Below are 13,452 nucleotides of genomic sequence, written 5' to 3'. Positions count from 1 at the left end.
TACCTCGCTCTTTACACTAAAGCTTAAATTTTGTCCCAATTCATTAAGAATGACCCCTGAATCACAAAAGCCGTAGAATAAATAGTTGAAATTACTAAAAATACTTTAGCGTAAAGAGCGAGGTATTAGGAGGAGGTGAGCCTCTCATATGCGTAATAATTTCTGTTCGTTTAAAGTTTTAATGCTGCTCCTTACTGTCAGTTGAAAAAACTTTTTTATATTTATTTTTCATGGTTTTTTTTTCTAAATAATGCTAGAATATTTTTTCTAAATAATGCTTCGTGGAAATTTTCTTCCCCAATGACAAATTTCTTGATGGAAAGTTCCCCCTACATATCCCCATCTTCTCAGCTCCTCTCCTCAACCGAAAAATCCCCCTGAAAGCGTCTGTACACTTCCCAATAACCATTACTGTATGTAACCACTGGTCAAAGCTTGTAACTTGTAGCCCCTCCCACTGGGACTGTGGGGGAGTAAGTCGTCCCCAAGACATAGTTATAAGGTTTTTTGACTATGCTGAATAAAATGGCTATCTCAGAATTTTTATCCGTTGACTTTGGGAGAATAATTAGCTTGGGAGGGGGCCTAGGTGCCCTCCAATTTTTTGATCACTTAAAAAGGGCACTAAAACTTTTCATTTCCGTTAGAATGAGCCCTCTTACAACATTCTAGGACCACTGGGTCGATAAGATCACCCATGGAAAAAAAAACACGAATCCGTGATCTGCCTTCTGGCAAAAAATACAAATTTCGACATTTTTGTAGATAGGAGCTTGAAACTTGTACAATAGGGTTCTCTGATACGCTCAAATTTTCTCAGGCTCTTAACTTTTGATGGGTAAGACTAATCTTGATGAAACTTATATATTTAAAATCAGCATTAAAATGCAATTCTTTTGATGTAGCTATTTGTATCAAAATTCCATATTTTAGAGTTTTGGTTACTATTGAGCCGGGTCGCTCCTCACTACACTTCGTTACCACGAACTGTTTGATAATACTCTATCAGATAATGTAACATGATTTTCACTACGGATGGATTAATGGAAATTAAGACTGCTTTTTCAAGGAGTTGAGCCGACTAGGAGGAAGGTATTTATGCAGAGGAAAAAATACCATAAGAGGCTTGCGAAAATCAACTAGCTAGGCCAACTCTATTCAAGATTTATTGATTCTAGGATACAGTTTACTACAGTACAAAAATAAATGTAAAAACATTAAAAATTTTAATTTTAGAAGGTTGAAGCCAGGGCCAGTTCTTTGGGGTCATTGCTCTCGTATTTTGTTTTTACAAATAGTCGCCATGGACCAAATGAATCAGGAATCCATTTGTCACTTTTTCTTGACATGGCAATATGCTCTGCAACTGGATTAAGACGCTCACGATAAAGCTTATGCTCTTCAAACTTTTCTTTGTTGGCACTATTCTCAATAGCTACCTTATACAGCAGTGCTCTCTCTTTACGGTTTTTTGCTGAAACTCCTGGTTTATTCGCATCTGAATGAACTGACACCTCGTCTTTTCTTATAAAGGTTTTCTTATTGTTATTCCCAGAGATATTTTGCAATTTCCTTGATTCAAATTCAAGATTTCCAACTTCTATGGCATCACCTCTGTAGGTATCTTTTATTTCTTCAATGAACTCTAAAGGTAGCTTGGAAAGATGAAGGCTATGAAGATCTTCATCATTCTCTTCTGAACCATAATCATCCTTTACTGCATCGCTCTGTTCTACAGCTTTTTGCGATATTTTAGGCTCATTTACTCCTGCTACCTTCTGCAGTATAGAACCATCGCTTCTTGTCGGGCTAAGTAAAGCGATGTTGATCCTCTGAAAAATAAACAAATTTAAAACAAAATGGTGGTTTCATCGTTGAATTGGAAAAAAAAATATTATTGAAGTAGAAACAGTGCTGCTATTTCTTGGGACATCTAGGGGACATTCTAGGGGCTATTTCTAGGGAAATTTCAGATATATCTAGAAATTTCAGACCTCAGCTTTGGATTTTCAGAAAATGATATGTACTAAACGTTACCCTCAAAAGCTTCATTAAGCATATGTACGTTATGACCTTTTACTGGAAATTTAATACATTCTCGATTGCCGTAAGAACTAAAAAAAAACTTCTAAGGAAAACCGTAATCGTTGACGAATACACGGGAATTTGTTTCGGAAGGGGAGCTTTGATGAGCTTTCAAGCTTTGAATAATTGAAAAGTAAACGATATATATTAACAAAATAAAATAAATTAAAAATATCAGTTTTGGGTAAAATATCGATTTTTGTTATTCACCATAAATTCACCATGTTTTTACTCAGGAGAGCCTCGTTCTTCTTTTTATTAAATAAAAAAAAGTTTTTAACTGAAAGTGAGCAGCACCATTAAAACTTAAAACTAAAAGAAATTAATCCATATATGAAAGAGGATATCCCCTCCTCAACGCCCCGATATTTACGGTAAAGTGTTTTAATTGTTTTAAAAATTAGAACTGTGACAAAGAGTCAAACTTTAGCGTAAAGAGCGGGACGTTGAAAGGGACAGCCCCTTTCATATACGGAATAATTTCTGTTTGTTTTAAGTTTTAATGTCGCTCTTTTCTTTCAGTTTATAAAAATACTTGTTTTTTTTTATTTAGTTTCTGGACGTTTTTGAATTAATGCAGGTTTTGAGTTCGGCTCATCGTACATGAATAATTAAAATGAAATTTTTATTTTAATTATGGCTTTTTTTGGCTAAATGGCTTTCTCAAAGTTTTTATCGTAAGATTTTGGAAAAAAGGGGGCGGGGAAGAGGCCTAGTTTTAGTTAAATTTTTTGGTTACTTAAAAAGGCCAGTAGAACTTTTAATTTTATTTACGAACGTTTTATTAGTAATAAATGTACGTAACTTATGAATTAACTTACGTAACGTGCTTCTATATTTTTATATTTTTGTTACGTATATGAGGAGGTTCTTTCCCTTGTCAAAACCTCACTCTTTACGCTGGAGTTCAAATTTTGTTTCAACTCTTTAAGAAGGACCCCTGAATCGCAAAGACAGCTTATTTAGAATAAATAGCTCTTTTGAAATTAATAAAAATACTATAGCATACAGAGCGAGGTATTGTTGAGGGGACGAACTCCTAATATATGTAACAATTTCTGTTCGTTTTAAGCTTAATGTTGCTCCTTACTTTCAGTTGAAGAAACTTGTTTTTTTATTTAATTTTTCATTGTTTTTTTAATAATGCTGGAAAACCTAGTGCCCCCTTCATGGAAATTGTCTTCCCGTGAAAAATTCCTCCATGGAAAGATCCTCCAATGTAACCCTCTCCCCCGATCCCCCTCCCCTCACCACCAGAAAGAATCCCCCTGAAAACGTCTGTATACTTCCCAATAACCAATACTATATGAAAATAATGGGCAAAGCTCATAACTTGCAGCCCTTCCCCCGGAGATTGTAGGGGATTAAGTCGTCCTCAAGGACATAGTTTATTAGATTTTCTGATTATGCTGAACAAAATGGCTATCTCAAAATTTTGGTCCGGTGATTTTGGGAAAAAATGAGCGTAGGACGGGTCCTAGTTGCCTTCAAAGCTTTTGGTCACTTAAAAAGGGCTCTGCAACTTTTAATTTTCGTTAGAATGAGCCCTCTCACGATATTCTAGGATCACTGGCTTGATACAATCATCTCTGGGGAAAAAACAACAAAAAAGACAAATATACACGCATCCGTGATCTTTCTTTTGGCAAAAAAATACTAAAATTCCATATTCTTGCAGATAGGAGCTTGAAACCTCTACAGTATGGTTGTCTCATACACTGAATCTGATGGTGTTATTTTCGTTAGGATTCTATAACTTTTAGTTTGTTTTTCCCCTTTTTTTGAAAATAAGGCAAATTTTCTCAGGCTCATAACCTTTGATGGGTAAAACTAAACTTGGTGGAACTAATATGTCTAAAATAAGCATTAAAATGCAATTCTTTTTTGCATCAATTGGTATCAAAATTCGGTTTTTAGAGTTTTGGTTGCTAGTGAGCCGGGTTGCTCCTTACTAATTTCGTTACCACGAACTGTTTGATGACTGTAGGGTATTTTCTTTTTCCAGGAGAACGGTCTAATATTCAAAAAAATTGTATATGATAAAAGAAGTCTACGTCTTTCATGTTGTAAATTGAGTTCACTGTTTTACGGATTGTCAAGTTGTGATTGTCATGTAGATAATGTAATACAAATAATGCACCAGAAAAAAAAATGTTTCCTAGGTAGGTCCATTAAGGATCTAAAAGAAAAAAGTCTATATTTTCAAATATGTCTGCTGGAATTATCTTTCTGAAATTATTAGTTATAATGCAAGAAAGGTTAAGATTGTCTGGCCACGCTTCACGGAAGGAGGATGATATGCTGCCAAAGATTGGGCTTTTGGCCATCTATCTGAGGCTTAACGAAACGTGGGCCGCCCCCAAAGGGGTTGAGAGGGGTTCAACAAAGGATTTTAGAGAATTTTTAGGGTTCCTGTGTTTTTGAAAATTATTTTGTTACGTTATACTTTTTTTCTTTTTTTGGACTCAGTGTTTTACAATCGTGTTGTTAGTTATTAGACGGTATTTAACTTTTAAACACCTTCCTTAAATTTGAACGTCATAAATTACAAATTCAGCTTACGAATGAATTATCTTTGCAAACAATTTTATTCCCAGGTTTAATTTTGCACGGCTGAGTGAGCGTAATCACCCATTCAGTAAATTACCAGCATCAAAATAATATAGAAAATTTCAATAACAAAGATAGTATCCTGCGGACCGAAGCTTTTTAAATGTCCATACCTTGAAATTCCTACTTTGTATTCCTTTTTAGTATTCTCTTGAAGGTGAGGGTCTTTGCGCAACTCCCTAGCTTGCTTTTATTAAACCTTGCTTGCTCTTTGATAAGTAAACATATAGTGATGAGAAATAATACCAAAAACGTGAGTACTTGAATTTCGCTTGAAGGAAAAACAAGTGTTAGCTAAAAGAATTTCCTTTTGCTTATTAGTCCATCTCCACTTATCAAAAAATATACTTATTTTAGTGACAAAGTACTTTATTTACAAACAATAGGCTATATACAAATCTTTTGGCCACGAGAGAGCAACACGGCTAGGAGATACCAAAGAATAAATAATAATAAAAAAAAAAATATTGAATATAAAGAAATTTAACCTTCAAAGAAACGAACAAAAAAAACTTGGTGAATTTGACGTTACGTCAGGTTATATAATATTCCTTAAATAATCTTTACTCTTTTTGATTTTTATATTACATCATCTTTTTAATATATTTTATGCATATTTGACATTGTATTTTACAATACACCATACTTTTCTATGTTATATATTAAATGTAACCTATATAATGGCCGGTGAAATACTTATAATTCAGTCTTTTGTTTTCTGCAAGTTACTTATATGGACTTTTCTGTTCCTAAGAGAACCAAAGTTTTTTGCGTTGGTTTTATGTTTTCAGTAAAGTACTAGTTTTTAGAATTCTACAGACATAGGGAAATAAGACGAGTTCTTTGTTTCATAATCTTGCATAATTTACAAAGAAATAATTAGCAGTAATCTGCGTGTTTAAGTTTCAGCGTCACCCTCCACCTGCGTAAGAAATACTCGGTTTTGATAAATTTATTGCTAAGGGTATACACTAGGCTGTATCCTGGCTGGAACCTAAAATATTTGCGATTATAGATAAGCATTATAACGTAAATATTAAGCCTTTCAGTTCTGAGGTATATGGCCGTTCATTTAGGCTTTATTGCAATTTCCTTACTGTGCCAGTTAATTGACACAGGTTCGAGACGATTTGAAATGAATACGTCAAGACAGAATTGTGGAATGATCAGAAATAACCAAACTTTGAAATAATTGGGCAATAGAAAGTGGACTGAAAACTACTGAATCTGTCGGGAAAGAATCTTTAATTGAAACCTTATAGGAAAACAAAACTAGAAATGGAGTATCATCACGAATGGCAAACTCGAAGGTGAGAAGGTGGGATTGTTCAAGTACACCAACTGGTGTACATTTAGGAATTTCACTTGCTTTACTCCAGGTCGCGCTTATTTGCAATGCTTTGCAAACTTCCACCACACTGCACCTCGTCGTGCCATACATGGTACACCTTCGCCGTTTGTGGCACGTTCAACCTTGTGTACAAGGTTTATGACAGTAGACAGGCTTTCAAAGCTGTCAAAATACAGCAGTAGTAGTATGTATTATTCAGCAATACATGGCCACCGGTAACTGAAAGAGTGGTATGTTACTTCACATAAATTTTATAGGACTGCGAGAAAATGATCAGGTTTTGTGTTTTGACTGTTATGAATAAGCAGCTGTTTATGAAAGGTAAATATTTTAAAATATTTATGATGCAAGAAAACGTGATATCAGGAGTTCTAATTTTCAAGTATTTTTGTGAGTGAAAAAATATGACCTCGTGGATTTAGAAAAGAGAAAAATAAGCGAGAAGCTTCTAAATACCTTAGGAATCAAACAAAAAATAAGACGATAGATTAAACCAGTCTCCTCAATCTGCACTTTTTGAATAAATAGGATGTAGCCCTCTTGCAAAAATATTGAACCAAATAAAACATACGATACGATAAATTAAGTTTGTTCAGTTTAGTGTCTCACATTACCAAAGGATTTACTTGCCGTTTTTCAATTGATTTTCATATCTGCTTTCAGAAACACCTTCATTTCTTTTTTAATTCTTCTTATCCATTTTAGAACGTTTCAAGAATTTAAGCTGAGTTAATTTCCTATTTTAGTTCCTTCTTGGTCTTTATCTGCTGCTGCTGTTCACGCAGGATACTCATTTGCTTTACATAGGTAAGCCACAAAAACCAACTCTCCAAAGGCCACTATTTACGAGCCCTACCAATTTCAAGCCAAAGGGAAGGCTTTCTAACAGTAATCATGGCAATCCAACTAAAGAACGAAGAGTTCCTAGTTTACTAAGCTATTACGGAAAGCCAGGAGATCCAGTTACTCCTCGAGGTTTGTTGACGGTTTTTCGGCTTAAAGATCCGAAGGTCAGAAAAGAAAAAAAAGGCAAAAAGGGTGTTCTAATACCCGATATTGAAGATGTTGAATATCCTGACTGGATAGAAAGGTTGTGGTTTCGGAAAGTAGATACTCTTGCTGAAATTGGACTAATACCTTTCAAAATTGTGTTGCACAGCCGGCTCTTTGCTTGGTTTAGAAGAAATGGTGAAAATTCAGCTGATGACAAGGAAGATTAAAAACAATGCAAATATTTATTTATTTTAAACAATATATTTATTTAATAAAAATACTACACCGAGAATTTCTTTTGAAGTATGCAAGACATTAATGCCTAAAATAAGGCTATAATTTTAGCCAGGTTAGGCAAGTTTCTGCTACAATATCTTATTAATTTTTTTACATCTCTGATTACAAATCAATATTTTTTTTACATCTGATCTGCCTGCCTACCTCTTATGAAAAATCATTCTTGTCCCTAATTTAAACGTTACCCCAAAGTCCAACTAAACTCTTGTAAATCAGTCAGGGTTGTATTCGAAAACCCATTTTAAAGGGGAGTTGAACTATAAAAAATCCTTTAATTGCTTATCTAATTTTTCAAGTAGCAAAAATTTTTTATCTGCACTAGGACACGATAGAGGACAAAGCCTGTCCTTTATTTATTAAATATATACCCAATAATTTTTTTTTTAATTTGGACCAGTTTTAACATCAGATTCGTAATCAGTGAGCTCAAGGGCGCTTAACAGTGCATTTGCTGAAGATAAAACAGCGTTAGTGAAATATAGGTTTAACGTCTTGTGATTTTGGATTTTTAGATTGTAAGAACAGCCTTTGATCTCTAGTGAACAGGCTAAGATCACTTGAGTACCGATTTTGTAGAAATCAAATACTACGTGTAAAATGTACATTAAAATGCGTTAGTTTTAATGATTGAACTTTTAACCATTCAGGATTATTCCTCAGATAATAAGTGAATACTGAAGCGATGTGGATATGAACATTATTACGAGGACATAACTTTTGGTGCTCCAACTATATAGATTGGAGAGCACAGCATTAATGAAATGTCAGGGTGCCAAGAATTAGCCACCATTTGTGAAATACTGACTTAACTTTCAGACTGGTATTTAAAAAGTAATATCAGATATGCTTGTGAGTCCTTTTAGTCATTTTCGGTAGAGACCACACATTATTTGTAAAATGAGAACTTAGTAACATTTGATTTAAGAGATTAATTCCACAATCTCCAGTTTTATTAATGATTCCCGTTTAGACACCAGCTAAGAGATCTCTGAACAATCTTTAATCATAATACAGGTATCTAAAATTCAGAAATGTTCGAAATACAAGTTGATGTGAGGGATAGTTGGAATGGGCATGAGATAATGATATACTATGAGAACAATATGGAAAACACCAACAACTTGTTAAATAGGTCCTTTGTATATTTTGTTTTGGAAGTTTGTATTACAATATTACCGTTAGATATGAAATCCTCTAACTCGAAAGTTCAAATCATCCTATTTTAGGTGAGTCGAACATCGTTTGTAAGCTATTCACTTTGAGTATTTTTATTTACTGCAGTCATGCTGTAATCTTATAGTATTGCATAGTATATTTAGCATACATAAAAACGCAGGCCAATGGCCACACAAAAAGAGAACAGCAAACAAATACGATTAAAAGATACAATTTAAATTTTTGATCAAAACCTAGAAAGTCAGCTCTAAAAAATACCTCCTCTCTCCAAGCCTCTTTAGCTCTAGTGTACAAACAGAGTCAGGCGCTCTTATCTAACACTCCCACTTCTGAAATACATATCAATGTATTTGACACAGCGAAATAGGGTAGCTGGTGGAAGGAGTATTGGCCACATGACATACATACTTGATGTATTTTAGTTTTGGAACTTTAGATGCCAATTTAGGCACGAACGTTAACTCAGCAAGTTAAGACTGGTAATCTTCAAGTTAAAAGATATATTTGCGAAGGAAGGACGGGACGTTTCAAAGGCAACATGCCCAATTTAATGTTTTCCACTCATGCAGATACAAAAGCGTAGCGTGAAAATTCAGTGAGGTATGACGTGACCCTCTTTGTAAAATAAGCACTCAAATGGCTTTTCAACAGCTGTGCAGAATTGGGAAGCACAACTTTGTTGTCAATGGTACAAAAAATATGTATACATGTGTATGTAGATGTGGTAGTAGAAGAGAGCCCTGGGTGGGATCCGAACCCAATCAACCTATTTTTTCAGACAAAAGCCAACGGAAGACATATCTTGAATGGACGGGAATGGAGGGGATAATAAGCAAAGTTTTTTGCTTCGGGTCTTTTGATTATCCAGTCTCCAAATCCTTGTGGGCGTGAGGGCTTTAATTTCAAAAGGTTACTACCTCACATTTCTTCCCCTTTCTGTTTATATATAGCGGATATATCCGGATATATATTAGGCCGATGTCTTGGCCGATGCCGAATTGGACGATGTCCGGCTGCCAAAGATTGTACTTTTTGGTCAGCCACATGGGGCGAAAGGATAACCATTTCATAACAGAGCGTAAAGAGGTCACAAAGGGAATTTTAAATAAAATTGGCGCTTCATGGGAGGGGGTAAAAGCAAGGCTTTGAATGGCTGTGGTGGAGTTGGAGCATGCGAAGCAATGTTGACCTCGAGTAGTTTGGTGTAACAGTGGGCTATTATAGTAGAAGTAGGAGTAGTAGCTAATTATGAAACATTCATAGGATTCTTAAGATTCTATTAATAATCAAAACGCAGTAAGTAAATTTTTATAATAGAATGTTTAATTTTTAACAAAACTTGTTTGCACAGATTTTTTAGCTGACTGATTGCAAACCCTAGACTAATATTTCAGTACTCCCAATAATATTTTAATATACCTAACCTAAGTGGCGGACTTGTCGCACCTTTACGAGTTCACAGCCAAAACAGCATTTTTGATCATGAAGATTGGAGGGCTCAAAGGAGGATCGCCCCCTCTCTGAGGAACCGTGTCCTTCAGTGTCTCCAATCTCATGTCTTAACAATTCAAAACCTTACACCTTGTACAAATGTAAATCTCAATCAACCGAAACTAAAAAAGTCAAGCTCAAAAGTTTTGGGAAAGGGGGCAAAAAACTTTTAAAACACATTAAAAACTTGTTTATATTCATTTTCATTAGGTTTTAATGAGTCGGAAAAACATTTATGGCAGAGGATCAAACGCTGTAACCCCTCTAGCCATACGGCCTTAGGTAGTTCTGTGGTACAATTGCTGCAATCCGAGTTTATTATAGATTAACTTGATTAAAGGCAATAAATTTGGGGGCTAGGGCCTTCAATGAGGCAATGAAAGAGTCGTCTAGTCTTAATTTTTTATTTACAACGCTAGCAAACCCAGCAAGTGCAAACTCACTTCAGCACGAAGCACAATTCTCTTATAGTTTTCAGAGAATTGTTTTATCTATTTAATAAAATTGATGTGTTTTCATTGTAAAACTTATGCGATTTATTTTTTATTATTTTTTTTGCCTATTATATGGGAGTTATATGTATGCATACCCAATACTATGGGTGGACATGAAAGCAATGGGACTGTAACATGTCAAGTTATTTACCAGTCGAAAAACTAACACTCGAAAAATGACTTTCTACACCAAAACTTAATTGTACTTCTCAGAAGTACCTTGCAAAAGTAAAAACAAAATGGAAGTTAAAAAGAGTAAAACACCTTTTCCCTTAAAGACGAAAAGCGCGAAGTTCTTTTTCTTAATTAACCCAAAATGTAACAACTACCATTAACCTTCTGTCTGGGTTTTCCTTGATAATACATGCTCATGAATTCGAACTACTTACGATAAATTATTCATGAATTACATAAGAATGAGGGAATTTTTGAATGATTAGTTAGTGAATGAAAATAAGAAAATATACTGGGTACTGTTGGTCAAAAAACAACATTCTTAAATAGTAATTGAGCAATAAAAGTGGGGAAGATATCAAAGAAGTTGTAAAATAAGTCTAAATCTTTTTGAAAAAAAATTTGTTCCATGGTTACACGTTAAACTAGAAAAACATCTAGGAAACACCTATTGATTTATTTTTTTTAATCAAAATTAGCATATGTTTACTTGTGGTGTTAAAGCGCTAGAGAAGTTTCTAAAATAATGTTTACAAAATTTACCAAGTGTTTATTTTTTGTATTTTCTTCAATGCAGCCTCATGCGAGGGTGCTAATGATAAATAACGTCAGAACCATGAACTTTTAAATTATTCATTTTCAACTTTATTTCTATCTGTATACTTTTAAATGGATATATAAGTAACTTTTCTGAAAATAAAACATTGTCTTATGCCTTTTTATTTTGGTTAATTTTTTTGAACAAGCTACAGGTCCAAAAATTTCATCCCCCATATCATTTTTTAAGGCCATGTTAAACACGTTTAATTACCACATTAATCTTTAAGTAGGAGCAGGGAAACTCCTTCCAGTGTCTACTCTATTAAAAGTTCTAGTGTCTTTTTTAAGTGACCAAAAAAATCATAGGAAAACTAGTTCCCCTCCCTCACCCCTCTTTCTCTGAAGTTGTTCAATCAAAATCTTTATATGGTAATTTTGTTCAGCATAGTTGAAAGATCCAATAACGAAATAGTTGAAAATAACGAATAGTAGCATAGTTGAAATTTTTATTCAAAATTCTTTTTTATTATATAGATGATCCAAGGGTACTTACCCAGGGGTTTTCTCTGCGTGTTTGAATTTCCACGAAGGAAAAAATTCAAAAAATAAAAAAAAAACTTTGAAATTAAAGCCTTTTTCAAATGGAAGCATGCTAAGGAAAATTTATTAGGCTGAATCGCCCGCAAAAAATTTTTACGGAGGGTGTATTTTACTTGGGATCAAATTTCCACGAATGAGTTTCTCTTAAGAAAGGAGATTTTTCACAGAGGGTGGACCAGATTTACCGGCCTTATTTGAAAAACGACCATAAAGTAATAAAGAAAAAACAGATTTGTTTAACTGAAAGTAAGGAGCAACATTAAAACTCAAGACGAACAAAAATTCTTCCATATGTAAAGGGGTTGCCCCCTCCTCAACACCTTGCTCGTTACACTCAAGTTTGACTGTTTGTACCATTTTCTTAAGAACGGCTCATTAAACACATGGGTTGTTTAATTAGAATAGGAAGTTTTTTTTTAAGTGCTAAGAGCCCTTAGCGTGAAGAGCAAGGTATTTAGGAGGGGGCCACCCCTTTTTTATATGAGGAATAATTTATGTTCGTTTTGATTTTCAATGTTGCTTCTTACTTTCAGTTAAAGAAAAAACTTATTGTTTTTATTTAAATGAGAATAAGCAGTCAGGCCTAAATATTACTTTTAGTGTTTTTTAATTTGAAAACGAAACAGAAAAAAGATAATTATTTAATAAAGCTTTAAACATAATGTCGGTTATATAAATGAATACTATAATGTAGGCTGCGTCTGATAAAAAAAATATAATTGTGGAGAAATGACTAAACTTGATGGTTCCAAGCTGAATTAGCTGATAATAGCTCCCAAACTCCGCTGTTTATACCTATATTTGAGACTCTTCTAGACGATGATTGATAATCTTATGTGATTGATAATAGTAATTAATAGTGATTAATAATTATTGAACATAACTGATTATTTTACTTTCTTTTTACGCTGTTTTAGAAAAGGTAGCTTTGGAAATGGAAGGGTTGAAGGAAACAATGGCGGAAATCCGAACTTTTGGGTTTTGTACCCCTAGGAAACTTTTGTGATCTTCATAGAAGAAAATTGTTGCCATTGATAAGCATTGATTAACTCCATAAGCACCAGAGCCTTGTTAGCCTACCTTACCTATTTTCTTTGCTGGTGCTATGGAATGGGTAGGAAAATTTTCCTTTCGAATACTAAACAGTCAGATAAAAAGTTACTAAAATTGTATTAGGAATCTCTTATAATTTATACTTCCGTTTCCTTAAAGTTACATCTAGGCCTAAAAATTGAAAAAAAATCTACTGCGGCTTGAAGCTGGGTCAGAGGGTCCTGTAACACTCTTCCATACTTCAAAGGGAGTAATAAGAACTACCAGGGGTGAAATATGCTTTTTAAATTTTCTCTATAGTAAGGCAATGTTAGGGAAAAAGTGAATGGAATGAAAAAAAAAGAAATCGTAGGATAAATAGGCAAAGTCTGAATATTTAGTAGGGTTGTTCTTTGTGTCCTACTCTTTCTTTCTTCTATGAATTCAGTATTTGGCTGTTAATCCTATGATAAAGGTTTTAATTACCAAACAAAACACCAACAGAAAGGTTGTAATATAAATCATTTCAACTGTAAGGATATTAACAAACTGATTAAAACTCTCCAATTTTTAGTGCCTTGAATCCCTTAATTTGTATTCATAGTAAGT

At 34.0% G+C, this 13,452-nt stretch overlaps 1 protein-coding gene across 1 annotated transcript; it reads right to left on the bottom strand.

Moving 5' to 3' along the window:
- Positions 1-1,149: 1,149 nt before the first annotated feature.
- LOC136038120 (uncharacterized) lies at positions 1,150-13,435 on the bottom strand. Its single transcript, XM_065721143.1, has 2 exons — positions 13,330-13,435; positions 1,150-1,832 (listed from the first exon to the last, which is right to left on the bottom strand). The coding sequence occupies exons 1-2, from the start codon at positions 13,366-13,368 to the stop codon at positions 1,233-1,235; spliced, it is 639 nt and encodes a 212-aa protein (XP_065577215.1). The 5' UTR covers positions 13,369-13,435; the 3' UTR covers positions 1,150-1,232.
- Between the last annotated feature and the right edge of the window lie 17 nt (positions 13,436-13,452).

Source organism: Artemia franciscana, chromosome 17, assembly GCF_032884065.1.
Source record: "Artemia franciscana chromosome 17, ASM3288406v1, whole genome shotgun sequence".
Taxonomy (NCBI): Eukaryota; Metazoa; Arthropoda; class Branchiopoda; order Anostraca; family Artemiidae; genus Artemia; species Artemia franciscana.
This window is presented reverse-complemented; position numbering and strand designations above follow the sequence as displayed.